Source organism: Sylvia atricapilla, chromosome 22 (assembly GCF_009819655.1).
Source record: "Sylvia atricapilla isolate bSylAtr1 chromosome 22, bSylAtr1.pri, whole genome shotgun sequence".
NCBI lineage: Eukaryota > Metazoa > Chordata > Aves > Passeriformes > Sylviidae > Sylvia > Sylvia atricapilla.
The window spans coordinates 1,943,599-1,965,633 of NC_089161.1; the positions used below are offsets into that span (position 1 = coordinate 1,943,599).

Consider the following 22,035-nt stretch of genomic DNA (forward strand, 5'->3'; position numbering starts at 1 on the left):
ATTATATTTACATGATTTTTTTTTAATTTTTACTGTGCTGATGTGACTCTGAGCAGCACTCACCTGTGTGCCCAGTGATTTTTTTAATAGGAAAAATGTAGATCATTACTAGGGAATTATATTCACATGATTTTTTTAATAGGAAAAATGTAGGATCATTATTAGGAAATTATATTTAAAGGAATTTTTTTATCTTCACTGAGGATCTTGGCAGCACTCACCTGTGTGCCCAGCGAGCTCACGGCTGACACGGACATTCCCTTCACGAGTTTTCAAGTTATAAATGGAGCAGATGTTGTCGAGCCCACCACAAGCCACGTAATTGCCAGAGGGAGCATATGCACAAGTCATGACCCAGGAGGAGCGCAGGGGGATCGCATGCACCTGAAACAGAGATGCATTTCAGCTCCAAAAATTGCACTCAGTGATGCTCCAAAAGGAAGTTTCTCACCTGTCTCTCCAAGACAGGCATCGTGTTTTTTGGCAGAGAGGCAAGAATAAAACAGCTGTTTGAGTATTGAACTATTTTTGAGGGTAACTTGCACATGAAGCTCGTCAGAACAAGTAGTGACGTAATAAAACCTCAGATTTGCTCTTCCTGAATCCAGTTTCATCAGCAATTTTGGTCCAAAGGGAATTATTTCATTTCAGGGCTCTGATTACTATTGGTTTATTATAGGTTCAGGAAAATATTGACTTCCAAGCACAGTCAGCAAAACTGCCAATTCCAGGCTGAGATGCTGTGAATGAACAAGTAAGGAAATCGCTGCTTCCACTGCCATTTAAATCCTTCTTTGGAAACCCACTGCAAGCAATCAAGCTTCACATTTAAATAACTACCCCATGTTTCCTTGTCATTCTGTGCTCAAAGAACTTTTTTTAGATAATTATAGAAGCTAAACCTGTTCTTACTTTTCTTACTTGTTAACTCGTTGTGTTCATCCCTTAAATTTGTTCATGAAGTCTTTAGGAAAGGGCTGGTGCCCTTAGACATATGGTGATATTTCATTCAATATTAACAATATGCCTGAATTTCTTCAGGGAAAATTTCATTAGAAGCAGAGGAACAGCCAGGAATCAGTAATCCTGCAGCAAAAAGCAGTTTAAAAAACCCAATCCTATCTTAAAACCACAACCAGTTCATTTTTTGGAAGTCTTCTACCAAAGAACTACTTGGAATATTCACTTTGAGCTATTTTATTTCATCATTAGGCAAAGATCAAATTGATGACAACAGTTTGTTACTTCCAGTGTGTGCTGGAACTGCCAGAAGAATATTGCATGGATTAATTAGCATTGATATCAGAATTGAAGGTACCAATACAGAAATCATGGGATGCAGTGATGATTTCACCATCCTACAGCAGTCACAGTAATTTAGATGACATTTACCTGCAGGCTGGGAGTCAAAGGATGAAGGTAAAAAGGAGAGGGTTTATTTTTAATTTGCAAACCCTATTACATTAACTTTTTAGTAAAGTGATGCCACTTGCTCCAGTGCACTGGTAATATTGGTTTTAATGCTATGAGCAGCTAAGTTAAGAAAATTTATTCAGAATAAAGCCAGTCCCATGCACGAGATTCAAGCAGCTCTGTCAGCTTCACCACAAGGGGCTACAGAGGAATTTTTGGCAGCCCTGTAACAGTGGCCATGATCAGTAACCACCAATCACTATCAAATGAAAGTAAAAGTAGTCCTGAACTGCCTCATGTGATTGCAGCCACGAAGTGATGACTCATTAGAACATGTCAGATCTCCCAGGACTTCACTGCAGACAACAAATTCATCTGGCTATGCTGAAATCTCTGCCCCTTCTGCTGCAAGGTGCTCATCACTGCCTGCTCTCTGGTGATCACTTTTCTGCAGCATCAAGGCATTCTATAGAAGGAAATCTCTCCTTGTTCTCCATTTGTGGTGCACATTTTCACACACTGAACACACTGTTGTGTTCTTTACACACACCTTGACTGTTCTGGGGAATTCAAAATTTGGACTTAGGAAAGGAACAGAGCCAAAATGATGATGGGCAACACTTCTGATGCATTCACACCTGAATTACACATCAGTGGATCAGCTGGCCTTACCTTGTTTGTAGTATAGCTGTCCCAAATTATAAGTTTGCCATCCTGGGAGGCACTAACTAGAAGCCTAAAAAGGAAACAGGAGGGAAACACCATCATTTGGGCAGCCAAGGAACACCTTTGTGATGAGCATTGTAAAGAAAAGAGAATGAAAGCAGCTGATACCACTGGCATTTAATTTCTCTTTAAATTAATATGTAGTTAACAGGAAAGGAAAAAAAGACAACTGATAATGGCATCTACTCTATTTCCACAGCTCCTCAGAATTCAAGTGGTACCACTGCTGTATTTTTCAGGCAAGTAGACAAGGACTGAGATTTTGGCATCGAATGTAGACACGGATTACAAAAGCACAGCGGAAAATTGTGGCCTTCAGTGTTTCTGACTCCTCTTGGTTGCCCAAATTCTTTCAGATTTATTAATTCCCTGTGGTCCCAAGGCCTGTGCACTCAACTTTCTGGAGAGCAGTGAAGCCACGTGAGCCAGTTTTGTACCCACCTGGAATCAGTCCCCCAGTGCATTGCATAAATTTTGGCCAGGTGTCCCCGGAGTGTTCTCCTAGTGCGCATCTGGATTCTCCCCACTGGGTCGATGTTGGCTGTGATCTGGAACAGGACAGAATGTCACACACTGAGTTTTTCCCTTCCCTGTTCACAAGTAACATCTCATACACAGTCCCCACAGTCTCACATTCTCAATATGGACTGATTTATTTTTTTTTTAACTGCCCATTCACGAGTTATGTCATTTTAAGCAGCGTGTCTTTTATCACACCAGCAGCCTATTGCTTTTATAAACACTCCCAGAAATTGTTTTGTTTAGGTCATATCTCCTTAGACTTCTAGGATTTCAGACCTTTGATCTGGGTTTTCTCCTCCTGCACAGATAATTGTGGTAGACATTGAAGCAGTTTAACCTCAGCAGGCCTTATGGTTCTGATTATCAGGGTAACAACAGTATTGCTCCCAGCTCCAGGGCAAAGCATTATTTTCCATTAAGCAGCAGAAATGTGCCCTGAGTCACTCAAAGAAATCTCTGCTCAAGGCCTCTGCCCTCAAGAACTGGACAAACATGTACTTATTTCTGGAAGAAAACACCCAAAGGCAAAATAAAAAAATTGCTACAGGAGGCAAAAGTAGATTCAGATTCACTTGCATTCACCTTCTGACACAGCATTTTCTTTTTGTAAAGGAGACAAATTTTCTTAATTCCTGTTAAACTCTGAAATTCTTACCTGAGCCAGGGTGGCATCTGCACATGCTTTTCTAGCATCCTGCAAGAGAAGGAAATCAGAGAAATTGGATGGAGTTGTGTACATTTCTGTCTCTGTTTTATCAAGTTGATTAAGCCCCCTGAATACAAGGTTCAGGAAACATTTCTGCCTGTCACCCAGAGAGGACCCATCCTAACAGCAGCATTACCATAATACACTGCCTGCTGTCACCACACATTGTGCATTCAACTTTGAAATTTCTTCTTCTTTTGGAAGAAAGGCACCATGAATTTCACCACAAAGACACTCCAGCAGTGGAACTGCTCCTCCAGAGAGGCTGTGCAGCCTCCAGCCTCAGAGGTTTTTAAGAACTTATGGACAAAGCTCTGACTTTATCACTGACCTTATTTTAAGCAGTTTTTTTTATATTTTAGTTATGCTCTGGCTCAGACCCACTTCAGTAAACATTCATTTTGATCAGCAATTTCGTGCATCGTTTCTGCAACTATTATTTTCAAAGCAATATGAAAGACCAGAAAGTAATTTTCTAAAGCAGTCACATGTGCTTGCCCTTTCTACATTAACTCTGACATTGGGAAAACATTTAAGGCATCATTTTCATCCTCCTCAAGACACAACTATCTGTGCTGAGGCACAATACATACTCTGATTTGGTTTTTCAGCTGCTCGGCCTCCTGGCGTAACTGGTCAAGCTCGCTCATTTTCCTGTGCTAAAGGTGTGCTCCACTGCCACCTCTGAAACAACCAGAAATCTGAAAGACAGGTCAGAAGCAGGAAAATTAGAAATCAGACTTTGAAACTACAAGTCCTTTCAACCACTTCAAACTGGAAAAAAAAAATAAAAGCCAGACTGATTTTATAAACGCAGGAGTGCAGGTGAAAATGTGTGTTTGAAATCTCCTCAGCGTAAGGTGCTGTCACAAATGGATGTGTTTTGCCTCCAGCCACAGGAAATAGAACAGAATTTGGACTTATTTCTCTCCTCCAGGCCTCTTCCTTTTTTCCTTTTTTTTTTCATTAGAGTGTTTCTGATTTATTTTTATATAAATTCAAGTTGCCCAAGAGTGAGTAAGCAGGTAACACCAATTTCAGACACGGAAGTCAGAATTTCCCTGCAGCTCTTCAGACCAGAGTAAGGAATCCTTACAAAGCAAAGCAAAAGGATTTACACTGACACAAGCACCTGTAAGAACTGTCTGCAACATCATGGTTATGAAAAATATTGTTCTGCTATCTGGAGAAAATGAGATCACTCACAAATGTTCAGGGTTTTTATTTGATATCTGCTGAAATGTCTGAGATCCCAGAGCAGATTGTAACATGAACATGTTGTCAGAATAAAACCAGGGATTTTTTTTTGTAGGTTGAGGGCAGGAGTTTGAGAAACCACAGCTATCAGACACTTTTCCTCTCTCTTTTCCCAGTATCCACAGGCAACAAATTACATTATTTTATAGAGCCAGCAAGACAGAGGCTCTGTGAAACACCACAACCACTGAAACAACCTCAACTTTTGCCTATAGAGTTGCTCAACTATTGGGCTGTTTCCCAGTATCACAATCATATGGATATTTCCTATTAAAATGTACAAGTTATCTTTAAAATTCTCTGCTCTAGAAAGATACTGTTGGCATTTTTTCCAGCATTCCCCATCTCCAACTCAGCTGTTCCTCAAATTTTTTGTTTTAAAATCTCTGCAGCTTGACAGCAATGGAAGATGCTGAAGAAACATGCTGATGAATTTTATCTTTTATTGCAGAACAAGATAATTGGTTCCAATTTCAAATACTACACAGAACACCTGGAGTTTATAAATTAACACTGATAGTGTGATTTTAGAACATTTTATTAGCCAGAATTGACCTTTTAATATTAAATAAAGGAAATGCTTTGCTAGCAGCTTTACCTATTATTCTGTTAAGATTTAATCAGCTTATTTATCTTTGCAAGCATGTGGGGTTTGTTTTCCTCTCAAAGCCCTTCCCAAGGAGAAAGAGGAGGATAATTTCCAAATTTTTATGCAGTCACAGTAACAGAGAAAAAACATACTGTCAAGGTAAATTAGAGCAGTAGAGCAAACACCACTGTTAAAAGAAGATTCAAAATAGTTTAGACTTCAATATTCCCTAAATATTTCTATCCCCCAGAACCAGACTTAGGCTGAAGCTCTCTCCATAGTAGTTATTCCAAACTGAAAACCTCTAGGAACAGATGCCAGATCTTGTCATAGCATCATTTACCATTTTTTCCTCTTCCCTGAAACCCACAGTGTCTTAGAAAAGGAATTTTAGTTGGCTTCTCTCCCAAAACCTCCACTCACACAACTTCAAGGCCCTTTCACTTCATTGTGAAACTGGGTCTCTTCCTTCTCTCTTCTGGTTCCAGGGTCATCTCTAAGCCCCTTGAAGATTGCTTGCTCAGCTCAGCCCAAAATCCAGCTAAGACAAAACCCATCCCGAGTGTTTGATTATCCTGCTTTTCTTTTCAATGCTCTTTTGTTTTGTTCATTCCACATCTCAGACAAACACTCTGGGCTGGATCAGTTTGAATTTTGGGCATGTCTGCAGCTCCTGGGCTCTTCACACACCTGGTGAAACACTAATGCACTGCTCTTGTCAGAAAGGAATTAACTTAACAATAAACTGCTATTTTTCAGCTCTTTCTGCCCCTTCATATCCAGTTCTGCCATTCTCTGAGTTAATATATAAGCCCATTTCCTACTAAGCAAATACTGACCACTCCAGACAAAGAATTCAGAGATGGTATCATTCCTATTTCAGAGCAAGAAATGCCAAATCTTCCATGTTCTGCCCAAGGTCGCAGCAACTCACTGATGAGACTGCAATAAAGACTCCAGGACACCAAGAATTCCAGCTGCAGGTACAAGCAACTACACTGAGGATTTTACATGCAGCTTTATTTAAAAATACAATAGGAGGAATAATCTCACGTCAGTCAGAGCAGATATGCTCTCCTTAAAATAGCACCCATTTATTTCTGCAGAATTTGTGCACTGGGAGAAGAGAATTCTCTTGCATTTAAATGAAACAAAGCTTCTTTGCATGGAACAGGGAGAGGTGTGAGGAGATGAACCCTTATCCTAGGGAAAAAAAGTCACATTAAGAAAGTTCATTTTCCCATCCTGTATTGATCTAAGTTCCCATCTTGAAGATGGATCCACTCTGAGAATTCCAACTTTGCCCCTGTGCATTCCAAGCAGCTCCAAACTCTGAACTGCTTTTCTGTCAGCATCCATAGGAATTGTTTAAAGCACATTTCCACATTCTCTTTGTAGTCTTTGTTGTTTCAACATCAACAGGAAGCGCTAATTCCTGCCAACACGACTGAACTCACTCAGGAAATGACAACCCTACAGCAGCCAAGGGCATTAAAATATAGGAGTTGTCTGAAGCAAACTGTGAAATTTATGGGACAAACAGCAAACCAGCTTGGCTGTTCCACTATTTCTTTTATACTAAGTTTTAGACAATTGAATTTATGATAGAAATATGAGATTTGTGGGAGGAAAAAAAAGGGTTCCAGCCTCCCGTGTCCTTTTTAGCTATACTGTAAATCAGAGCCCACTAGTCTTGTATTTTAAAAAGTATCTTTAAAAGACTAAGGACATCAGGTAAGGTCAGAAAGAATGCATGGAGAAAAAACAGGGGAAATTATTTTATAGAGATTTATTTATATTACAGATAAGGATCATATCAGTCTCTGCTCTGCTCATCACAAACAAGCACAACTGAAGTAAAATATTTTTATTTCTTGCCATGTTCTAAAGGCATTTAACCCCATTTTACAAGAAGGTTTCTAGAAGAATCTGTAAGCTTGATGTGGAAGATGATCCTATTTCTGGGCCGCATTTCCAAATCAAGCAAACCTCAAGAAAAAAAAGTTACTCCTCAAGTTCCACACAAATTTTTCCCCCATTATCCCCAGAGCTGTGCAGAAACAGGCAGGAGCCAAGCTCACTCTTACCTCCCCTTCTCTGGAATAGGTGAGTGTGTCCCTGAAGGCAGCTTCTCAGGAATAACACATTCACTTTCCTCAACTCCCTCAAGACCTTTCCAAGGGCTGAAGTGCTTAAGTGTCTCTGGTCTAAGCTTATTTCCCCTAATCCTGGTGACCAGTACACCTTGTGGGTAATTCTCGTCTTGCTGGATAACAATCTGTGCACTCCAGGGGACTTCTCTGTCCCCCACTCCTCCAGGTGACCCAAGTCCCTCACCTCTTCTGACAAGGGACCCATGGAAGAGTCACTTTGTTCCTCTGTCCCCTGATCTGTTACTGTCCACATACAACAAAACGTCACAATTCAGTTGTGTCAAAAGGATTTATCACATCATTTCTGTCAAAGGAAGAGCTCAGAGTTTGCTTTTCTCTAACTCTCTCTAACAGGAGCTATATTCCTGTGTAAGAGGAGAGTTATGGATGGCCAGTCAGTTGTGTGGCCAACAGCTTTGCACTGATTTTTTTAAACTGCAGGAAGCCTTACAGAACTTCCATGTGCTTCCTGCAAATGGAGATGTACTCAGGGTCCAGTGGATTAACTCTTATTTAAAGAATAAGAATTATTCACTCACTGCTCACAAAACAGAGACAGAAAAATTCAAAGGCCGAGGAAGAACTCATATTGACTCATTTCATTGTCACAACTTCAGTGTCCTTTCCACAGCTCAAACTGTTTATCCAATTAAATCCAATTACTGAAACAAGGTATCATTAATACCCTGACATTTATTTGTAAACTAATGCTTGAAAGCTGAATATAACCCATCCAAACATCTATTCCTCTGTTAAATACTCCTCCTCTCCGAAATTCTGCTGGCAACAGCAATGAAGCAATGCTTACTATAAACTTTTTCATTTCCTTACACCATTCCTATAAGAAAAAAAAAAAAAAAAAAGGGTGTCTTCCATCCTCTCTCTGTCCTGAGAATAATCTTTAGAGATTAAAAGGAAAAAAACAAAACAAAACAAAAACGACCCACATTTGAAATCACAGCTATCATTAAGTCAAATATTTAGAATTTCTATCCTTTGCTGGTCAAACTTTGCTTGCCACAAGGTATTTTTAGCAGATATTACTACTACCAAAGCCTAACATAATCCCACCAAGCCACTGTGGATGCAAAGTCTGGTAACACAAAGGGTTTAAAGCTAAATTGTTCATATTTTACTCAGGCACAGTGATTTTCTAAGGAGGTTTTAGCAAATCCCTTTTCTCCCATGAACAAGCTGTCTGACATTTGTCCCCTCAACCTCTTTCCTGCCAATATCCATCGCTCCAACGTGGATGAAAAAGCAAAACATTTGCAAGAACAGAGCCCCAAAACTTTCCAGCTTTAACAAGGAGCTCACAGCGTGGCCAGCAGACAGTCCCAGAGCAGGTCATCTGATTAAATGAAGCTCTGCTAATCTAGCAGATACCACAAATCCTATTAGCAACATGCACAGCAGCTTGGACATTTTCACAATGACAAAGGAATTATCCTCAACTCACTGTTAGTTACAGTAAGCTGACGTCACGCAGTGGCTTTGAAAAAAGCTGAGGGTTCTTTTTGTTTTCAGGAGCAGAGATGGATTTCTTGTTTGTCTTTTGTTCAGTGGGAAAGGCAGCGAGATCAGAGTGGCTTGTGGAAAAGATTTGAGGTGTTCTCTTAATTTATATAAACTGAAACTGATGAAAAAAATTCAGGGTCTCCTTGGATTCAGAGGGAGATAGGGGCAGAGGAATAAAGCTGCTGCCTGCTTTTTGAAAAACAGCTACACATCCAGTAATTGAAAGCATCACATTTAACTCAGCAAATACTTGGCCAATTAGCAATGTTCCTCACAGACATTCAAGTTAAAAGTCTGGAAGGTAATGAAGATTTTACTGCTCCAAGAACAATAGTAATAATTACAATTACACAGAATATAAACCCTGAAACTTTTAGGTTCTGTTTAAATAATACTGACACGTTGAAAAGAACATTCTGACAAGAGCCACTTTGCTCAAAAGAAATTTGGCCTTCTTTTGTCAAACATGGTGGAGAAGTAATTTTTCATTCATGAGAGAATGACTATTCTCATCATTTTATTTATTACAGTTCCCTGCCCCACTGAGATGAAACAGTTTCATCTGTGGTCTCCCTCTGCTTTGCCAGTTCCCTCTCTGACAGAAGGCAGGCACTAACATCTATTATTTAGCAGCTTTCCTGGCCATTTTAGAATCCTTCCTGTTGACACAAGAATACACATGCTAAAGGAGAAAACTGACTTGCACACATTAACAGCCAAAAATCTGAATTAACCACTTCTTAAAAATAGGATGTTTCTCAAGGACTAGGAAAAAAAAAAATCATCTTTTATCTCTACTTACATTTTCTCTCACTACAGTAGAAAGCCAACTTCTGCTGTCAAACATGTAAATTCTGGAAAAAATAAAAAAAAAAAAAAGACACCAAAACCACAATTAATGCAATGATCACAAAAAAGCACCAATTTCTCCACAAATCTAACTGAAATTAAACTACTATCCAAGTGCAAACTATTTCTGTTAGCTAACTTGACCAGCTGGCCTGCCTTAATGAAGGAAATGGGCAGAGTTTTATTAACTGTAACACAACCAAAAGACGGATTCGGGTCAAGAAGCTCATTTTGACCTTTTCCCAAAAAACTCTTGCAATTCTGAGATCATTCTCCTGCCCTAGTGATAGAGAAGCCCATGCTATTAGAGAATTTAGGGTTAGAAGAAATATAGTCTCACTCATACAATTTTCACTGTACTACAAAGCACTTCCCCTCCCCAAAAATCAGCATTTTTAACACACTGGAATTATTTCTGCTCAGTCCTGTCCCTGAGCTACATTTGCCTTCTAAGCACAGTTAAATATCATGATATCTATTTTATCAGAAGTTGTTATATAAACCTCCTACTAATGAACTCAAGTGAGAGCACACCACTCTTCTAGAAGAGTTCCAACTTGAAATCACTGGTGATATCAGAAAGTACAAAAGTAATTGATACAGTCAGTAACTCACACTGGTTTAACAAACTGGCCTTGCAGCAAGGGGAAAAAATATAACAAATTTTGGAACGGTTTTTTCCCCCCTGGCAGCACAAAGCATCATTTTAGTCCAGCCCAAGATGTGAAACACTGACAGCCACTTTTACATCCCAAACATCTGGATGTGGCTCTGTCACACACCAAGACAAGGGCTGGGGTGATGCCAGGGGACCTCACAGTGTTCAAAGCCGCTGTGACAGGACAGGGGAGATTATTCTGAGCACAGAGCAAGAAGGTACTGAAGCAAAATGACCTTAAATCAGAAAGCCAACCTAAAACTCCACACTTTCACCTGAAATCTCACATAAAATGCGTGTTTCTGAATTTCCAGTTCACTACCAGCTGGAGAATCTACAAACCACTTCAGTGTCTGGTATGGAGGTTAAGCTACTTAGGATATGGATCATCTGCACCCAAGCTCATTTATAGATAAACATTTTAATACTGTGATTATGAAACCATCACAGAGTAAGCAGTTTTGTTTATTACTGCCAGAACAACACACTTTGGGACACAAAACAGTAACTCACACTTCGAGGCCGAACTCCAACCCCCCCAGACACAAAAACATGACATGACCATTCCAAGTCCTGAAAACAAGAGTGATTCCTGTCAACTTTCAGAAGTCTTGACAGGAAAAAAAAAAACCTGCCCACTACAGAGATAACGAAATCTAATGAAATTCTGAAAGAATTACCTGAAATGTAAACAAGTAAATTTAAATTTATGCTGGCACACTAACAGCACACAGAATACACAATGGCAAAGGCCAAAACACACACCATTATTGTCCTGTGCTGCACCCTCATTAATGCAGGAGAGGTGTTGCAGATTTCATATGCCTTCTGCAAAAAAAGAAAAAGAAAAACAAAACAAAACCAAAAAAAAAAAAGCCACTTTAACCAGCCTGAAAGAAGAGGAAGGAAGCATAACAGCAAACTCTTCCACAAAAGTTGAGCTGATTTTTTTGAAAGGGTTAAGTTTCCACTTGAGGATGCTGAGAGCACCCTGCGACGCTCGCAGAACGCAGTCCTGGCAACGGAGATATTTTCAATTCTACCTTAAAGATGGAGCTCATTTAAGGACAAAAGTAGACAAGCTACTCATGAAAAAAAAAAAAAAAAAAAAGATCTGCATTGCCACAAGCTTCCAATTTTAGCTAAAATGTAGCCTGGTAAAAGCAACATGAAAATTAGAGGCCAGTTCATTGGGTGCACCGCAGCAGTGGCTCGGCAAAGAGCTGTTGGAAGGAGCTCCAGAGGCTGCCCTGCTGAGCCCAGAGCTGCAGGCCCTTGACACCAAAAACTGGGCTTTCAAAAACAGCAGAGAACAAAAAGTTCCACAGAACACTCAGAGCATGGTTCAAGTGGTTAAACCATCACACCAAAGCACCTGGAGCAGAGCCAGCCCCACACGGGGTTGGTGTTCCCAGTGTCCCCATGTGCCCAGTGAAGAACCAGCTGCAAGTGAAGAACCAGTCCCAGAGCCTCATTTGGGCTCAAAAAGAGTAAAGTAACTCCACAAGTCAAAAAAGCTTCATCATTTCTGGGTAAAGCTTCCCTCACAAAGTGCTGCCAGCTCAGTATCTTTTTTGTTCTTTACTCTGAGCTGACAACCCAGCCTAAAAATTTATCTCAACTCCAGCATATTCCAGGTACAAGTCTACATATGAAGGAGATTTCTGCAGAAGACAACTTTTTTTTCATGAGGCTGGGGAAAGCAGGGAAGAAAAGGAAGAAAAAGGACTTGGAAGAGTATGGAAAGCATTTTGAAGTGTTTTAACATCATAGGAAATCTGACCAACCCTCCAAAATGAAGCAACTTCCTAAGCAGATGAAACACATTCACTCTCCAAATCCATTAACCACAGGAAGACGTTTTCCTCTTGACCTATGGATTCAGTGAGAGACTTAAACCCCAATATTCTGGATGTTAATTCCACAACTTTCTCAAGACTGCTTCACACACACAGTGACTAGATGCCAAAGCTAATGTCTGAACTGCTGCAAAGGCATTCTAGTGTTTAAAACACACCAGTAATTCATGCACACTGATGTGGGGCCAGGCATCAGAGAACACACTGAGGATCTTGCCCAGGACTCCCAGGAGGTGTTCCTGCAGTAAGAACAGGGAGAAGCTGGGAGATGTGCTCAGTGGGTAATGGAATCAATGGATACACAGGTATTTCAGTGGCTTTATCAACACAGTTTAACATGGATCTCAACCAACAGTAGTAAAAACTGATTTTCATGACCATTACACCACGTGAATCTTAAAAATGTCTTGCATAACACATCCTCCTGCAAGAGTGGCACAGAGAGCTGATCTACTCAAGGCACTCAAACAAAAATCGCTTCACTAAAGGGGAAGAAAAAAAACCAAAAAAACCCCTCAAAGCATCCAAAAACCTACTAGCAAACCTCAGTATTACTATTAGATAAACCAGCAATTCAAGTGAAGTTACTGTGCTGCTCCTCACTGCCATTGAAGAGCACCCCTGAGCCAGCAGGGGTGGCTGGATGGAGCCAGGCAGTTCCTAATTTAGCCTGCAGATGCTCTTGTTCAGGTACCCAACATCATCACCACTGTAATATATCACCTACCAGGCAGAGATAATGGCTGTGAAACCAGCAGTTGCAAGTTAGTTTATTAAAATCATTTCTTACAGTCTACACAGCTGATCATTATCACAGAACAGTAGCTAGATGCCCAAGAGATTACACCACCTTGCCAAATCACTGCCAGCAGCATGAAATTCCAATGTGCCACCAGGCAACAGTAATTAAGTCTCAAATTTAAGCTTTCAAGACTGTTCTATATACAAAAAAAATCCCAAACAAACCCCATCTTCAGTTTAATGACTTGGTCCTAACTATCAACATCAAGTGCTGTAGCAGACAGCTGGAAGCTCAAAGGATGTTTTGGGATCTGCATGGGCTCCTCCAGGAGTTAATTCCAGCTCAGACTTTCCCTGGGGAGTGCAGAGCTGGAGCCCAGAAAGCCAAGTCTTTGCTGTCCCCTCCTCCAAAGTACAACCTAGAGAAGTATAAAATAATAATTACAAATTCATCCATCTAAATACGCCGGAGCAAGAGGATACAACTCCTCCTTTATTTGAAACCTCCCTTCTGGGGAACCATCTGCCACGTCTGTAATTTCCCAAGCACACAGCAACTTTGAAAAGCAAGCAGTACCTTCCTAACAGGTTTGCCAAAGAGCTCACCCTGGCTGGGGACAACAGGAGATTGTACAACTCCTTCGAAAACTTCCTGAAAGCACTTGTGTCGTGCAAGGCCAGCACAGCTGAATGTTTCTGTGGGAGGTATTGGCTGCTTCTGGTGCTGAAGAATTGCCAAGTTCCCAGCTGAAGCAGTCGCTGTGCTCTGTAGACATTTTTCCATATATTAGTGGGAAGTACACACAAAACAAGCATCAGGTCCATCAGTGGTAATGCTCATCTTGCAGCAGCCCCGTTGGCTGGGCTGGAGAGCTCTCACGAATTTCCATTTTCAATACAGCGCGCGAGTAAAATGATAATTACACAAGCTAAAAATAGCTGCAACTCAACAACCTGATTTCATCAGGGCTTCCACTATTACCTATGGCTCAATATGCAATGACAGGTTCCATTTCTACAGTCACTGAGGTTGAGTTTTAGAGCTTTTGTGTGCTTTGTTTCAAGTAGAAGAACTCTAGAAATGCTTTCCTCCTGAAGAAACTCGTGCACTTTTTCTACTCAGCTCAATGGATCTGCAAGACCACATCAGGAATAGGAAAAAAAAAAAAACCTTCTCATTGCACAGAACACAGGAAAATTGTTTGCTAAAGAATAAAGGTCAGTTCGAGGGTCTTTGCAAAGTTCTGGGCACATTCCTTTGTCCTGTAACCTCATTCACACAGAACAGCACATACAGCAGGAAAAACCAGGCAGAACAGACCTACATGGAACAGCCTCCAAGCAGCCAACGTGGCCTTCCACCAAATGCCTTCAGTGAGGCACTGAGGCAGTTCACAAAGTGCCTCACTGCTTCAGTTTGGCACTTCAGAATCCAAACTCCCCCCAGAAATAACAAAAAACCCAGAACAAACCCATCCACCATAAATAGCTGCCACTGTTCAGGAAAGAAAAAAATAAAATGAGGATTTATTTCAGAAAATTAAGAGAAGAAACAAAACATGAACCAATCTGGAAACCTTGAAAGACCTTGCAAAACCCAAATTAAGCGAGGCACTTTCACATTCAAAGTCCCAAATTGGAACCACTGTCTCAGAGGAACAGTGCATTTTTGTCTCCTCCAAAACTGCTACCGAATATGAATAATTCGCCATAAAAGTTAAACTTCAATGCTCAAATTCCTCAATATGCCAGAGGTTGTTACCACACAGTAACACAACACAACACCTACTGAAAGCCACCAAAATGCTCATCATGCATAATCCATCAGCTCTTGCTTGCATGCCTCCATTTTCCAAGGAGTCATCCCCTCCCTCTGTTGAAGAAGCACTTGAAAAATCAACCTTTTGGATAGTTTACCACTTTTTTAAAACAGCAGCCTAACAAGCAGACAAGAAAGCAAAGATCAAGGCAGAAGAGGTGATGAAATCAACAGCTCTGATGGGAAGTGGTCCCTTGTCTCCTCCTGCCACCACCAGGACACAAACTCCAGCTGTCCCCAGGGCAGACACAATCCCATGTTGCCAAAATACTCACATTTCCTGATGTTAATCCCATGACCTACATTTAAAGGAAGAAATCATACTGATGTAATATTTAAGCATAAAAATCTGGACTGTAACAGGTCATTTCATTAATCCTTTCTAAATGCATCTGGAAGCCATGTGCATTATTGAAAAAAAATCATCATTTTAATATTCTAGGTGCAGCAGAGAATTTCTGTAAAATCTAAAAAGAACTGATATTACAAGTTTAACAGCTGCCTAAAGCCAAATTCTTAAAATAACACTTTTAAAAAAGAAGAGTCTTAAGAGATCTTTGAAGTAGTTCAGGAATATTAATAACTCTTGGTACTTTAGTGAACCAAGCTCAAACATTTCCTAACTACATCTCTTCTTCTCTCTCCTCCTCTCAAAGAAATTCCCATTTAAGAGCATTTTTACACTTCCTGATAAGAAGCAGGCATGGAAAGTTAACTTATTTTAAGAACAAAAATTACTGGTATTCAGTGTAAGTTTTCAACAAACTTCTCTTTATTACATCACAATAAGCCAATATTCTAGGTTTTATTCAAATTTCTCTATGCACTTAGTTCTTCTGAAGAGCAAAACATTTATAGATAACCTCATCCCTTTTATCCAATTAGTCAGTGATGGTTTTGTCTTCTTTCCTGATCTTACTATTTTAAAAGACTATTAAAAAACTCCAAAGCCAGAGTAAGTAAAAACTTAGAATCTGCTTATGAAACAATTTCTAGCTACATTTATCAAAAAAAAGTCACAGAAAATTGTCACTTCCTAAAGTATCCCTTCATCCAAACCCAAGCAATTTTGCTGTCACATCCTACCAGGCTGACAAACAAAACACAGGCAGCACTGAAGGAGAATATATTACTATTAATTAACCAACAGAGAAATGACTAAGCATTTATTACTAGATGCTTCCATCTGCAGAGCCTTACAGTAACTGAGCAGTTGTTTCTGACTTTCTTACTTCAACTGTCATTTTTTCACTGCTTCCTTCCACTCTTTTATCATGAACCTCCACTTTTTACTGCTATTTTCATTTCATTTGCAAAGCCACCAGAAATCTGTGTTTACCTAAGCAGGGCAGAGCACAAGCACCACAGGAATATTGCAGTCTGCCTTTAATAATTAATGATTGAAGTAAGACTGCAATATTCCTGTGATATCACCAAGTAATGCCACGGTATCAGGATTTTATCTTTTGATAAAATGTGTGATCTCTCAAGTCCATCAGCTGAATCTATAGGTTTGGGGTAGTCCACAATCCAAGCCACACAGAGAACATTTTCTCCTGGAAGGCAGAAATGGAAGCACACAGCTGTAGGAGTTCACAGTGTCCCAGTGTGACAGGATCATTACACAGCAAATGAAAACACTTTGCATGTCTAAATTCATATACTTGTTTCTTTTTAATGGAAGCCAACATTAAACCCCTGTTTATTCAGGTATCAAAATAAGTTTTTAATCCACACTTTAAGAACATGCTTATAGTGAATTGCAATCCTATTAAGAAACGTAATTCTTGAGAATTCCCATTAAGTATCCAAATATTGTCTTTTAAAAAGTCACTTCTGGGTAAGCCAATTTTCAAGTAGCCTTCAGTTCATTTTCTGGGATTTAAAAACGCTCAGAAGTCCTCACAAAGATTGATGGATTTCTCTATCAGGATGATGTTCTGCTCAAGATCTCCCCAAATATTTCCCAGTAGGTGCTGAGGAGAGCCCAGCGTGGGACTGGATCACACTGCACTGAATTCCCAGGCAAATAAATGAATGAGGAGATGCAAAACCTGGCAGAGGCACCTCCTGTTACCAAAATCCTGAAGATTACAATGAAATCCATCAAGTGGATCAGCTGCCCTGTCAGGGATTAAAGTGTAAGAGAACAAGTGGGTTCCAAAAGCCTGGATGGGATTTCTCTCAGCTCTGCTTGCCAACACATCTGTCTTGGAATGATCTTCACCTTGTTAAAAATCATGTGCTGGTTCAGATATTACCATCACAGTGACATCAGCAGGTACATTAAGATCTTCCCTACAATATTTATTACATTAGAGGAGGAAATGGGTTATGTGATCACTTACTTACAACACAAAAAAACCCCCCAAAACGCCAGAAGCAAAAAGAGCGAAATAGATGTGAAAAATACTAACACAAAAAATAAATCAGTAAGACACTGTGCCTGCATAAGCACAGAAAATCAGCAGAAATCCCTGTTATTGTATTTTGTATTTCCATAAATTTCAGCTCTGCTATTTTATCAACAGGAGCTGAATCATCCATTTCGTTCTACATATGCCAGCTAATAAAGAGTCAACTGAGTCAAAGGAGAATCAACTTGCTTCCTGTCTACACCCTTTTAAAAAAATACAACCAACTTCCACAAAGCTACACTTAGCAACCTACTTTTTACATCCTTAAAACCATTAAAACCCAAAGAATGAAGAGCCAATCAAATAGGTGTATTCCTACTCTTGATCTCAGGGAGACGTTTACAGATCTGAAGTGTTTATGGTCAGCTTTGCTTTTGAAAAGCATTTCCCTGATGTGAGCTGCAGGCACAGGCTGAGCAGCTCACATGCTGCCATGTCTCACTGCACCAAGGCCCTCAGAACACTAATGAGGAACACTAATGAGAAACACATTGTGTTTCCAGGAGCAGCAAGACAGAATATGGACTATCAAACCTCAATTGTGCTTCTCCATACGGATCAAGAGTTCCACCCCAAATGCCTTTGGCTGTCAGGATCAAATCCTGAGAGAGCTCTTCAAAAACCAGGGATTCTTCTTCCTGCTCTGCCTCAGAACGACTCAAGAGAAAGCAAGCAAGCTTTTACTGCATTAAGCTTTTATAAACCAAAAATAATAAAAAAGAAAAATCCAACATAAGCAACAAAAGTAACCTCATCTTGGAGGCAGGCTGGACCTGAGTTGATAACTACCTTCTCACCACAGCTGCTGGCACATCTGCCCCAACAAAAATAGGGGAGTTAAGACATTGGAACAAACCATCTGCTCCTTTGTGCCTCTGCTACACAGACTGTACAAAGCCTCAGAGATCAGCTAAAAAGCAAAATATTCATTCTTTACAACCATGCAAAAGATCTTTATCCAAGCCCCGGCTAAAAAACAGAATACATTTAATTCACTGAAATAAGAATTTAGTGTTCAAACAGCACAGTGCTCTTCAGTAAGAGATTAACAGAGCCCTGTTAGAATAAGTTTAGCTATACCATGAAAAACAGCTGCTTTCCAGCACCAGTCTGAAGATAAGCATTTCAGTGGACCTTAAAAATCAACAAAATATATTATATGCATATAGCAGATAAAAGACACTCAGCAGAGATTAAAATATGGTATTTCTCTAATATTTTCACTCCAAATAGACCGAGCAATAATTTGTTCTCTGGCCCCCAAATCAACATGCCTCATCTTTAATCAACGTGCAAACAGCTCCACTGGTTTTGATAGCAATGATTTATGTCCTGAGTAGCTCATTGATTTCTCCAATTGCTGTATTTTGGTATGTACTGTTTGTACAAAATGAGGTACAGAAGAACAAGAAAAGCAAGGCTGAGCCTGAAAAGTCGAGTAATACAGGAGACCTTGAATCCATTAGACTGAGAAGTGGTGTTTGGGAACACACAAGGCAACAGTGCTCAGTGCTGATAGGAGAGCACAGCCCAGGGCCAGTATCACAGCAGAAAGCACAAAGGTACAGCAGGAAATACTTGCTTTCACCCTTGGACATTCCTCTTCCCAAAGGATCCGCATTAACTCTCTGAAAACTTCTGGCATTAATGTTTAAGAATCAGTTGTGCTCCTGGAGATGGTATCTATCTCTTTAGGTGATCAAAATACAGAGGAAAACACGATAAATAGAAAAATAAAAATAGTAACACCAGGGAATTAACTGAGAAAGACGAAACTGAAAACATCAGAAGACAATGTCACCTATTTTATGGAAAAAAAGTATCTGCATAGTGATGCCAAACCAGCAGCCAGGGAGGCTGGTTGAGCCCTGGAGCCTGAGCACAGCCCCTCTGGATGTGTCCCATCACCAGGGGCTTGTTTGGAGCTGTGAGTGCTCCCACCCCTAAATGCTGTGCGCAGAGCTTCCAGCCCCACGGGAAAGTTCTGCACAAGCTCCCCCAGCCCCAGGAGAACCTCGGCAGGATAAAGCAGAGCACTTCCTGAAATGCTGAACTTCAGCACTTCCTGAAACGCCGCGACTTCAGCAACTGCCCACGGACACAAGAAAGGAAGAATTTAAGTCAAACCACCCAATCTGACCTCTGTGTCCAAAATGTCTATGATATTTCAGTTTCCACACACAGAAACCCACCTCCCCAACACCTCAGGCACCTACTGAAGACTCCACTACTTCGTCAAGATTTAAATGTATGAAATGGCTCCTGTTCAGTTCTGTTTTCTGTGGCATTTCCAGCCAGGAACTCGCACAGTGAGTTTTCAGGCCCTGGCCAGATAATATCTGACAGCTGCAGTGAAATGCAGGACTTGGTAACCTGCAGCACAATTAAACTGCCATGAGCATCAAGCAGCCCATTCCTGATCTTTGTACAGCCACCACCTTTGTTACACAGACAGCAGCCTATCTTCAGAGTCCTGCCACTTCACAGACAACGTGCAACAGGGATATCAAACATATGTTCCAACAAAGACAGCTCCTTAATTAGGACAGCATCAGCTGATTTCAAGCACCAAAGATTTCAGCAGACTATCACATCGACTTCGTTTTTCTAGACAAACAGAGAGAATTAACCACACCAACCTCCTGACACGTTTGTTAGGCGATCTGAAAAACAACAAAACACCCCAGAGTTTTGGGTATCAAAATGACAAAATGCAAGAGGACCATAAACAGATTTCTTCTCAGCATCCTGAGGCAGGCATGGGCCTGCTCTGTTTAGTCATTTACTAGAAACAAAATGTAGTAAATTTTGTATTATGCAGTTATGACTCTTTTAAAAAATATTTTAGAGAGTGAAATCTAATTTTACCTATTTATTTTGAGATTCCAGCATTGGTTGTGTTCAACACATACCTTGAACCACTCGGTGTTAACCAAGATATATCAGCTCAAATATTATTTACATAAAGTTGAACACGACAGAGCTTCACACATATGACTAAACCAGACCTTCTGCACTGGGTTTTACCATGAAGATTTTACTAGAAAATATCAGTATTGCACACATTTCCAACTAAGAAGCAAGTTCAGGGACTTCTGATCAGTGCTGTCCACAGAGTGAACATTTCTGCCTGGCCTTACAAATTTTACTACTGAAGATAACAAAGCACTGGCTTTTAAGATCTCTGCATCAACAAAAAAGGCACATTTTTACCACCTACTGTATGCTTTTAGCCTTGGAGCTTTGACCCACCTCCTATCCCTCGTTTGCTTTGGTAAATCCCTCAAATACCTACAAACCTCCAAACAGTTGGACTGAATACAAAGTGTTTTGTGTGATTTAAGAGATTTAATTCTTCCAGTTCCAAAAGAAAGCCACATTTCCCACAGATTACAGAAGGGCAGCAACACCCTCAAGCTTGCAAGGCACATCTGGACAGGACATGTGATCTCCCAACAACATCTGTAAGCTCAACATCCTGCCCAGCCACCCTCAGGAAATCTGGGAAAACATCCCCTGTCAGCACAGATGTGCCAGTGAGAAAGTCCTGACAGAAAGGAACATCCCATTAATACTGGGCATGTTCATTTCTGGATCCATGGAAGTTAAAATTCCAATTTTGAGGCGCACTGGTTCTTCAATCTTCCCCAGATTGAAGATTCCTCTGTCAGATCCGTGTTGAAAATTTCAACGTTTCACAAAAATAAAACAAAACCCACTCAGCTTGTCAAATAACTTCGTGGTTTTGCAAGTAATTTTAGATAACCTCTCTTTATTGACAGGTTTTAGTAAATCCTGAAATGGCAGGATAAACACAAAGCACATGTGCCTGAGAAGACTTTTAAGATGGTTCCCCTACATCTAACCCAAGGCAGGCAAAAAACCAGCCAGAAATGCAGTGAGAAAACCGAGATGCACAGAATGAACAGCTCACCTGGAACAGTTCAGCAGAAACTCTTTTTCTTTAAGACAGAAAATAACTGCCATCAGCTGCTGTAATTAAGGTTACTGTAACAGAAGACAAAAGAAGGCACAGAAGACAAGGCATCCCTTTCCTGTCAGTGAAGGCCAACACCCACAGCTGCCTGGCTCAAAGTCATACACAAAGCCTTGAAATTTCTTATTTATTCCCTCATCCCCAACACAGTTTGAGTCTGTAATGAGCATGAGTCAAATCAACACTGATATCTGAACTGATAAAATATTCCCTAAACCTACTTTCGTACACAACAAGCAGGAGTTTGGATGGAGCTTTGAGTTTTCAGAGTATTTTGGTTTTACTTCTTTTTTTTTCCTCCCCTTTGCTGGGGGAAAAAAAGAACAAGCTTAAAATAGTGACAAAAATCTATACATAGCTTTGAATATAGGACCATGTTACATAAAGCTACAAAAAATTATCTAATCTATCTAATTACAGATAATTAATATTTTCTTTTTTTGGGGAGTGCTGGCAGGCATTACTGCAGTTTTCAAGAAGACATCAAAAATATTCTCATCTGAAAAAAAACACGATAAACATAACTGGCATGAAATGCAGCCAAACCTTCAGATCAAGGTAGGAATAGACAGAAAAAATATTTAACTATACACAATTCAATTCTTGTATGATCTAGAATGTACTTCTCTTCTAAACAGAGAACCTTTAGAAATTGCAGTGATTTGACAAGCTGATATTCTACCTCCTCAAATTAATATACTTCTTTTTAATGAAGGCGTTTCAGGCAAACTCCTTGCAGAAATGAACTACATTTCCCATTAAAATGGCAACTAGATTTTTTTAATCAGCCTCTTTCTCTTCACTGCATTAA

General features: G+C 40.1%; 1 protein-coding gene across 3 annotated transcripts in view; it reads right to left on the minus strand.

Annotated features, from left to right (window-relative positions):
- Nucleotides 1-22,035, minus strand: part of GNB1 (G protein subunit beta 1) — a 33,618-nt gene that overhangs the window by 5,443 nt on the left and 6,140 nt on the right. For all 3 annotated transcript variants that reach the window (XM_066334159.1, XM_066334158.1, XM_066334157.1), the window contains exons 2-7: nucleotides 9,687-9,738; nucleotides 3,961-4,068; nucleotides 3,317-3,355; nucleotides 2,581-2,687; nucleotides 2,086-2,149; nucleotides 222-384 (exon numbers count right to left, since the gene is read on the minus strand). In XM_066334159.1, the coding sequence (XP_066190256.1) occupies nucleotides 222-384; nucleotides 2,086-2,149; nucleotides 2,581-2,687; nucleotides 3,317-3,355; nucleotides 3,961-4,017 (430 nt within the window). In that variant the 5' untranslated portion in view covers nucleotides 4,018-4,068; nucleotides 9,687-9,738. The remainder of the gene's footprint in view (nucleotides 1-221; nucleotides 385-2,085; nucleotides 2,150-2,580; nucleotides 2,688-3,316; nucleotides 3,356-3,960; nucleotides 4,069-9,686; nucleotides 9,739-22,035) is intronic.